Source organism: Meleagris gallopavo, chromosome 5 (genome assembly GCF_000146605.3).
Source record: "Meleagris gallopavo isolate NT-WF06-2002-E0010 breed Aviagen turkey brand Nicholas breeding stock chromosome 5, Turkey_5.1, whole genome shotgun sequence".
NCBI lineage: Eukaryota > Metazoa > Chordata > Aves > Galliformes > Phasianidae > Meleagris > Meleagris gallopavo.
The window spans coordinates 13,799,794-13,810,030 of record NC_015015.2 but is presented as its reverse complement, the minus strand read 5'-3'; the positions used below and the strand labels follow the sequence as shown (position 1 = coordinate 13,810,030).

The following is a 10,237-nucleotide window of genomic DNA, read 5'->3' as shown; positions in this document are numbered from 1 at the left end:
AAGTATAAATCTTTTGTCTATAAAAATGTTTGATACACCATAGCAGAAATACTAAGTCATGGCTTGAATCAGTGATTGAGCATGTGGTAGAAAGGCAGGGCCAACCCAGGGGTTCTCAGCTGTATGCAGTGTACCTGAGTGACCAGAAGGGGAGGGCCAGGATCCACTCCTTCTCAGACCTCATTTTAGGGTTGGCAGTAGAGGTGAGGGTATTTCTTGCTGGAGATCCTTATGTACTTGATGCCTTTCATAGGTAACCATCTTTTTTCCTTATTTTTGTAACTGTGGCTGCTGCATTTGGGCTTATTCTCATTTGCTGTAGCCAAAGACTTTGCTACTCTGCTATTATCATCTCATTATAGCATTACATACAAGTAATAGATTCATAGTGTATCACTATAGCCTGTGTATATTATATGTAGCAAATCATAGGCTGTTGGAGGTTAAAATTCGGTCTCATGTAAATTCACAGAATCACAGAATCACAGAATTGTAGGGGTTGGAAGGGACCTCTAGAGGTCATCGAGACCAACCCCCCTGCCAAAGCAGGTTCCCTACACCAGGTCGCACAGGTAGGCGTCCAGGCGAGACCTGAACATCTCCAGAGAAGGAGATTCCACAACCCCCCTGGGCAGCCTGTTCCAGTTCTCCGTCACCCTCACCGTGAAGAAGTTCTTACGCACATTCGTGCGAAACTTCCTATGCTGCAGCTTATGTCCGTTTCCCCTCGTCCTGTCTCCACATACTAAAAAGAGACTGGCCTCACCACTATGGTCGCCACACCTCAGATATTTATAAACCTGGATCAGGTCCCTTCTCAGTCGTCTTTTCTCAAGGCTAAACAGACCCAGTTCACTTAGCCTTTCTTCATAGGGGAGATGCTCCAGACCCTTCACCATCTTTGTGGCCCTCTGCTGGACTCTTTCCAAGAGATCCTTGTCTTTTTTGTACTGGGGAGCCCAGAACTGGACACAGTACTCCAGATGAGGCCTTACCAGGGCAGAGTAGAGGGGGAGGATCACCTCCCTCGACCTGCTGGACACGCTCTTTTAATGCACCCCAGAATGCCATTGGCCTTTTTGGCCACGAGGGCACACTGCTGGCTCATGGCCAACCTGTGAGATTAACTTGAGACTGGGAGAGTGAGCATGGAGGACCAGCTATTGAGATCTGGAAAATCCTGCCCAGATGCACATGTAATAGTCTATACCTGAAGCTGGAGGAAGGTTGCAGCCAGGTGGGCTTATATGTTAAGGTACCAGCAACTGAGGAGATCAGGATCCAGAGGCTGTGTTTTGGCTAGGGAGCTACATGGTCCTTACAGATATGTATTCCCCTTAGTGGACTTCCAGCCAGGGAGAGGAGTAGGATAAGGCTGTTGGTGTTGTCTGCATTTGTATGAGTGTTCTGAGTGCCTGCCTATCAACTGCGTGGCTAGACAAGTAGATACATAGCATATATCTGTGCAATGTATACGTGCACTTTGTATGAGTCTGCCTGAAATGCATCCTCCAGTTACACCTGGGCTTATTGATTACTCCACTGAAATATCTGTTTTAAACTATAGAAAATTTGCTTTTTTCTTAATATCTGACATCATACAAATTTGCTGCATATTGTTAGAGTGCTAATATAGCATTCAAAATAGCTGCTCAATAGTCACTCAGTAGAGTCTACCAGCTTGCAGTTGAGCTGAATGCACATTTTATGGTGGAAGCTGAATGGATGGAATTGCTCCAAAGCACAAAACAATGGCCAGAAAGCGTTCTTGTTTTCACATACCTATTTTTTATTCCTTAAGCACCAAATGCTTTGGTCCCTGAGCTCTACTGTTTCTAGTCACTTTGCAACTGGAACTGATCCATGCAGCTCCAGAATTTTAAGACTGGTGTCTCACTCAATTTTCTTTATTTTTTTAAGTTCTTGAATGTTTATCAATGGTTTAGTGTCTCAAGAAGTGAATCTGAATTTGTCACCCAGGAAAGTCTAACGTGTGCAAATATGCAGAGGATGGGTCCCCAAATCGCAGGACTTTCCTGAGAAAAAAATCTGCATGCAATGAAAGGTAAGGAGGTACTAAATGGCTGTTAAGTATGCCACTAAACTGTTGATAGCTTGTTATTTATGTAAAGAAAAGGCAAAATTTTATATTTAGTGTTTAGATTAAATATAAACGCCCCTCTATCTCTCCAGCATCCTATTAAAGTCTTGGTAATGCTGTTATCTATTTTATTATTAAACATTTTATATGCTTTTACCTCAGCCTTGCATGAAGGAAAGATGATATGTAGATAAGGAACTAACACTTCATTTTTGGGTGGAAGTTGAAATGATGTACTAGAATATATAGACTGCTGAAAACTGCTATATGCAAAATAAATATAATCACAGAATTGCTCAGGTTGGAAAAGACCTCAAAGATCATCAAGTTCAACCGCAATGGACTAGGACTAGTTTAGGAGCTGTTAAAGATGGAATGTTTGCAGAAGCACTGTCTTCCAACAACCAATGCTAAGTAGTTCTCCAGTGCATAATACATACTGGAAAGTGCCTAAAACGTGAGAGTATTCTAAAAATTTAAAACATCTACTTGCACTACTGAAATCCCTTTAGGCTTCGTAGGAAGATGCTATTGGCTACCCACTCCAAAGGGAACTATTTTTCAATTTTAGGCTTTCTTTGGAGATATGGCTGCTTTACATAATTATTCTTAATATAGGTACTGCAGTTTGTCAACAGCATTGATGCTTAAAGGTGATATGAATACCTGGCTGAGTTTGATGATGTACCTGTGCAATGGTGTCAGTTTGCAAAATATTGTATTCTGAATACCATTTATCAGAGGTATCATGTGTCCATAGATCTGTGGGTGGAATATATTGATAGCATGAAAACAGATCTTGACATTGGAAAAACTGAATATTGTTGTATTGTTTCTTTAATATGACCTTATTGTTGGCTATTAGGTTATTCTAATTGTAAATAAACTCTTAATTTTTGTTAAATTCTTCTTACCACGAGAAAACTATTAACTCATTCTACGCTAATTACACAAAATTATTGATGCTTTTTCTTGGAATTTGGACAATTACTTTAGTAACTGCATGAATACATTCAAATGAACAATTGAAAAATAGTATATAGTATCCTTATGAATCTGTTTTTTTCCTCCAATTCTTGCATCATTTTGTGATCTTCACCCTTAAGATTCTCATGGCTCTTATGAGAAAGGTAGTGGCAAACAACAAAAAAATGAAAGAAAAAAAAAAAAACACAGCGAAATTCTAGGTCTTTTTTATTGTTAATATTCACTCTTTAGTCAAGAAAAACTTTTACTTGAATCTGTGTGGAGTTCTTCCTGAGAAGAACTTCTGGGGTTTGGGCCTTTAATGAGGGCTAAAGAAAAATCATTAGTGAGGACAGAAATAAAAGTACTGAAGATGGTACCCATACACTATACACTTAAGTTTACACTGCTTCTACGTTTAAGCACAAGATGATACAAAATAAGGTCAGGGGAAATCATCCTGTATGTATCCCAAAAGATATCTGATACATCCAACGACAGTAAAGCCCTGTTTATTCAAAATACTTTGGGAACATCAAAACATTTGGATAAACAGGGCTTCAAATAATTGAGGGAGTTATTGTATAAGTAATTCACACCAGGGGACGTAACCTAGATTCAAAGGAGTGAGTTTCATATCAAGGGGTTATAGATAAATGGGATTTTAGTCTATATGAACAGATGAAATAAACAGCATTTGATTATTAAGGAAGAAAGAGGTGTCCAAATATTTTTTTTTCAAGAAGAGTTGAGAATGAAAGGTCAAAGTTGCAGCAGTAGGTCACATAGCAGAATACTTGTATGGAATCAAAATAGCAAGTAAATAAATTACACCAAGAGGGTTTGGATTTTTTTGTTTGTTTTTAAACTCACTGACCTCCTAGTCAGGGTCATATGAATGAATTGTTTTTGCTCTTATTCCAGCCATGACACTGGCATATATTTTGCGGCAGAAAGTGGGGATTTGTAGTATTCAGGGAACTGTTAAGTTATTTTCCCCAAAGCACAATGGAAGCAAACTGCAAAATATGCAAGTTGGGTCTTTTATGGGCAATACTGTCTGAATGCTCATCTTTCTATTTATATCGTGACCCAGACGTGGTTTATCCACATACATACACCTCATCATCTCCAACCAAAAGCCCTCTAAAATACAAATTTTAAAAGCTGTTGTGTGTGAAAGATAGTTGGCAATGCATGTTGCTAGTATGATTGCATGGATAATTTGGCAATTTGGACAAACTGACAGCCCTGCCAGGAGCCTGCTTCTCACAACACCCTGGTCAGGTGAAGGAAAGCCTTTGCTGCATAATACATGTGGGAAGAGTTCCGGAGATGTGTTCTTGACACCTGGTCGCCCTGTTGATGATCTCCTGATGTATTTGAGCCTTGTACTTTCAGCCTCTGAAGGAATTTTGCTTGCAGCCCTCACAGCTGCTCTGCAGGGGGACACAATGCAGTGTCTTTGCCTAAGTGATTTTGGCGGGAAGAGCAGGGTCGAGCAGTCGCCATATTGCTACGGGCACTTGGAGGGCTTGTTGCACTCTCTCCTCTCATCCTTGTGGCTTCACGGCTCTGCCAGACATGGGAAAATGCTATCCCAGCACTGGGAAAGACTGGAGAAATAAAAATTTGTAGTTTAGCAAAAGTGAGATGGGAGAGGAGGTGAGTAAATGCCTGTGAGGTGCTGGAAGGTACCGTTGGTGACAGTGGAGCCGGTTCTCTCAGAGGAAGAGGAGCCGTTAGCAGGCAGCTCCACAAGGTGAGAGAGGTCTGAGGAGGAGCAGAACGCTGGGGGCACCACTGGTTTGCTGGCAGGTAATAGCATGCTCTGGAAGTAATTAAAGGTGAACCATAAAAAGTAATTAAGAGGAAGGTCAAAACAAGCATTGGGGTTTTTGTTTCCTGAGGGAGACACAAGGATACCTTGGAGGTGGTTTAAAGTTTTATGCTGCTGGCCTGGCTTCCTCTCATCTCCTCATCCCATTAATCTTCTACAACCTGTTCGGTGGAGTTGTTGTGCCTGTGTTACAGGTACAAAGCAAATTTCTGGTGTTATTCTAATTTCCTTCAGCAGGTGATTCATGTAGATACAGGTATTTTAAAAATATACCCTTTTTTCAGAAAGAGAAAAAACCCTGAAATAGTCACTAGTCTTTGCACTCAACTAGCAACATAAAGTGATAAGGTGCATCCAAGTTTTGTCCTCTTTACTCTCTCATTCTTTTACGGGCTTGTCATGGCTTTCCTCTGTGACTGAAGAATCCCTGCTGTGCATTTTTTGGTTGCAATTCAAAAACGATATTCTGACCAGTTTGCTATCTGGAGCAGTGCAGAGAAGAGAAGGTAAAATGGAACTCTGTGTGGTATTGGTTTCAGTTTGATAGTCCTGGAGTCTGAAACTGTTGTATAGCCCCGAGTCCAGAAAGGGCATAGGTTTGTGCCTAACAAACTTCTTGAACACTTAGGAATGTAAAGAAACATGTAAGTACTTGGATGAAAGCAATGCAGGTTTCCTTAGTCTATTGGTATAGAGCCTATGGATTTTATTATCTGCGGATCTGAGAATCCTTTCCTATTCCCATTTAACACCTGGATTTTTTGATATAATGAAGACAGCAGCCGTGCCATTTTTGATCTGTTCACCTAAGGATGCAAAGTCTGCTTGCTGCCATCAAATTCAAAAGCACCTCTGCTACTGAGTTCAATAGCTACAGGATGGGCCCTGTTTTTTTCCATCATTTTATTTTTTCTTTTTGTTTCCTCCCCAAAGGCTCTCTTTAAAGGGTAAAATCCACTGAAGATACAGGTCCTTCAGAATCAAACAGAATTAATGAATTTCTCAAGCTCGTTTTCTGAAGTAGATTTTTTTTCCCCTTCCTACTTCCTGCCACAGTCACATCCTTTATTCAGTACCATGGAGGTACAGCTGCATAGTGGAGTATAATTCATGAGAAAGAAATGTGTGTGCTTAGAATTTAAAATAATACATTCCTTAATTATATTTAATAGTGCCTTATCAATAGACTGATAAACTTGGGTGTTTGCCGTTCCTATTGATTATGATGCTCTGTAGCAGGCAGAGGCAGTAACTGCTGCTGCTGATGGAAAAGAAAAGGTACTGGAAGGAGGAGGGGAGAAGGAGGTGGGAGACGAGAGGATTGGCTGCTTGCAATGTCAATCACAGCTGCGGGGCCCGGCTCTTCCGCTGCTCTAGCCCTGGCTCTCCCTTGAACAGCTCCTAGAGAGAACAAGGCGTGCGGAGCCCAGATCACCAGCATCATGCTCCTTGGGCTTGGATCGTAGATCCCCCTCTTTGAACGTTAAAATAACTCCTTCGCACATCAGCGTCCCAGACAGACCCAGCGAGACAACAGGCACGTGAAAGAGAGTGAAAAGAAAGAGGAGGAAGAGAAAAATCTGCAACCAAGTGGACTAAAGCAAAAAGAAAGAGTGCTTTGCTTGCACAGCTGCAAAGTGGGAATTTAAAGAACTGCAGAGAGAAATTCCAGCTCATCAGCACATACACATTGCAGAATTACAGATCCAGGTAGAAATGACATCAACAGGGAAAGAAGGCAGCGGAGCTCAACATGCACAATATGTTGGACCCTATCGTTTGGAGAAAACCCTAGGAAAAGGACAGACAGGTTGGTTCCTTTGCAGCAGACCCGCGCCAAGGGGAAGGTGCTGTAGCAGCCAGTGAAGTGTTGGGGATGGGGTATATGAGGGATCAGGTTTTCCCATTTGGTGATTTAATGAAGATAATATTCACAAAGGATTTTTTGCTTTATTTTTAATATTCATGTTATTTTTTCCTCTTTTAAAAAAAACAAGATGCTTCATGTTCATTACTCCTTCTAATGGGTGGTGTTCTGGTGACGGAAAGAGTGCATGCAGAGGAAAAAATAGATGATGCTTGTGGTGGATTTTCACATCAATTTCTTCTCTGCCCTACTTAGAAGTCTTTTCTTTTTAATCAAATTATATTGAAATGAAAGGTTCACAGCCTGTAGTACCAAGGAGGTGGTGGTGGTGGTAGTGGGGGAGTCACCAGCAGTATTTCATGACATCATGATTGAAAAGGGTGTAGTCCTTAAGGTGCAGTTGGTGGTGGGAAATATATACAGTATATCTGTGGCACTGACTGCATTGGGCATTTAGCAAATATGGATAGATGAGCTGGTGTTTTTTTGTGTAGCATCTGAAATAAAGAAAAATAGGGGATCAGTAGCAGAATTCTGGTTATCCTATGTTTTTGTAGGAAGAATGAGGGGGAGGGGAGGTTATTTAATTATTTCTCTTAAAGCTTGTTTATGAACTCACCCCCAGCAGATCTGCTTGAATGGAACAATGGTAAGAAATATTAAAAAGAGGAAACAGAGTGGAGGGAATTAGCGGAGAGCAGGTGCTTCTGCCCTATATGACATAATTAGATCCTCTAAATGCGTTAAAGATCTGGACTTGCTGTTGCTTGCTTAGATAGCATATTCACTTCAAGGGCAGGGGATCCTTAATTGGAAGGAAAACCTCTAAAAGAAGCCCAAATGACTTTTCCTTCTTTATTTTATTTTATTTTATTTTTTGTCGTAACAGGTGCAATAAGCAGTAGGATCTGGCAAATTCACTGGACTGGGGAGACCCTCCCTCCCCCCAAAAGTGAATTGAGTCTTGAGGTGATAATTCAGGGAAAGGGGAAATTAGTAATAGGGGGGCTTCTTTGGGCATGTGGGTATTAAGTGTTGTTCATTACGGTGGGACAATAAAACATGATGCATTGTGGTGGGGTGTTTTTTTTGTTGTTTTTGGTTTTGTGTGTGTTGTTTTTTCTTTTTCTTCTTTTTTTTTTAAACCAGCCGAGCTTTGCCCATCTGTTGTCTAAAGGTTTTAATAGGCGTTTCCATCCCCAGCTGCTGCCTCCGCTCTGCCTGCTTCCTCATTGCCCTGCATGGCAGCAGCTCTGCAGTCCGCAATTTTCTTAGGGACACAGTCAAAATCCAGATCTTTCTCTGTAAGAAGCAATGCTCTTCTGAGATGATTGATTATAACCCCCCCCATCTTTCCCCTCCTCTTCACAACCCCATAGCAACCGTTCAGAGACAGGGATGGGGATGACATTGTCTTCCAGTGAAAGTGACTTTTATTTGTATTTATATTTTTTAATCCTTTTTATTACATCAGCTGCTAAAGGTAGCTTTCTGTCAGTGTTTTGGGTACCACCTTTATTCTTTGCATAGCTCAATAAGCCCTTACTTGTGCAGCTGTATTCTTACTAAAATCTGCTCTGATGATGATGAAAATACTCCACCAAAAAAATGCAGTATGTTGGTAATAAAACTATCCTATTTCTTTTGGTAATATTTTTTTCCTGGATACTCCAGGTGATCAAAGATCCAGCTGTGGATGACAAATTCATTTTTGTCTTCATCACCACTTCCTTTTCTTTTTCTCACCCTCTCAGTACCCCTCCCTCTCACGTAAAACACAATTGTCTGATTCCTGAAAATACTACCGCATTAACCTTTCGCTCCAGATCTCATAGCCTGACGTTGTGGTCCTAAAGGGTTATCTGCAGCTTTGGTTATTTTTTTTCCTCTCTGCTAATCTTCCTATCTTCCTCCTAAGTGATTAGAGATGGAGGAAAGGGGGGGTGGGTGGAGGGAGGAGAGCATGCATTTAGAAGCTGCTGTTGGCCTCTGCAGTTTTTCAACCACCTGGACAAGGGTGAAAGTTTCCTTTTGCAGTTTTACCACATAACTGATCTTAATAGATAAGTCTCTGCTGCCTGTGCGCATGAGTGCACATAAATGCACAATGCACGGTGTCATAGAAGCTGGAGGTGGTAAATGAGGGAGGGGAAGAAGACAAAAACTTAAAAGTAGCTGATGTCAGCCTATGTCTTCCTTGCCATACCTGCTGTCGATCAACATAATAATGCACTGAGGTGAAATCTAGCTCAGTATTAAACATACATGTCTGAATATGGAAAGATGCCTTCTGGTCTTCTCGCGTTTTCTGTGCTAATCACATTTGCTAGCATGCAGAATGCCATGAACAGTGTGTGCTGTGTAGCTGGTCTTCATCCTGCTTGTTTTGAAGGGTAAGCAAGCAACCTGCAGCATTTCAGGGAGATGACAACAAGCGCAGTATGAGGGCCTCGTTCACCATTCTGTGTCGTCATGGTGTGTAACTTTGAATTTGGGTTGCAGTGGCATATAGCTCAAGAAAAATAGTGACTGTAATTATTCCCTTAAAGCTTGGAAGATTAGGAGGTAATAGCTTGGAATGTGTATTTATTTTTTTCTGTAGGATGGGAAAGAGAAAAATTTTGCAAAATGTAGTGGTCAGTGGAAAGAAAGTCTAAGTTGTGTTGCTAAGCCTTACCCATTTTGCAGTGATCTTTGTACTCATTTCGTTTTCTGTAAGATACTGATTATTTCAGATATGCAAGCTTTAGCTTTGCTCCCAGGTATATTAATATTATACGAATCTGTTAATTACTCTAACCATCTTTTACTGAGATCAAAAGAATAGTTTTTTGGAGTGGAGAATGGGTTCGTAGTTCAAGGCAGACTTAGAGAGGGTGCTGTGGAAGGGTAATGTGATGGTAAACAGAATTATAACTAGCCTGCTCTCCGTGAAGTTCTCGCTGATTATCATCTTAATAGCTGAGAAAAATGTTTATCACCAGCAGCTTACTGGTCTCTGCAGAGAGGGTCAGATGCTGCATCTCTGACATTAGTGGAACCTAAAGACATCTGGCTGTGGTTAGGCAGACTGACGTGGAAAGGCCTTTAATTCAAATAGGTGGGTAACAACTGTTGTTTCAAGTGTTAATTAGAATTTAAAATAAGATATACAAAATTTGTCCTGAGTAGCATTCTGTGCTGATGTCTCAAGCTTGCCGAGGGTGACTGATGCCACAAAGAGAGGATGAAGACCTCTTAGTTGGAGAAGTCAGAAAAGGACTGCGTGAGACAGAGATGAAAGATATATGTGCTTATGCCTTTGCTGGTAGCAGAAATGATGGAGAGAAGATATGGGAAATTGTTTTGAATAACGTGGCATAAGAATTTAATATATCACATGAGTATTGGAGTTAGATGGTCTTCGCTGGCCTGCTTGCTTTTGTAATAAGTTAAATGCTGTGTGTCTCCCTTGTTTTTGGTT

General features: G+C 41.0%; 1 protein-coding gene across 9 annotated transcripts in view; it reads left to right on the top strand.

Annotated features, from left to right (window-relative positions):
* The first annotated feature begins 4,397 nt into the window (after positions 1-4,397).
* The window catches only part of BRSK2 (BR serine/threonine kinase 2), a 300,725-nt gene continuing 294,885 nt past the window's right edge, over positions 4,398-10,237 (top strand). For 3 of the 9 annotated variants that reach the window (XM_031553458.1, XM_010711130.3, XM_031553452.1), the window contains exon 1: positions 6,139-6,717. In XM_031553458.1, the coding sequence (XP_031409318.1) occupies positions 6,624-6,717 (94 nt within the window). In that variant the 5' untranslated portion in view covers positions 6,139-6,623. Of the gene's footprint in view, positions 4,886-6,135; positions 6,718-10,237 lie in introns of those variants that run through there. The other 6 variants (XM_031553453.1, XM_031553451.1, XM_031553450.1 and 3 more) reach the window with 5 other exon arrangements.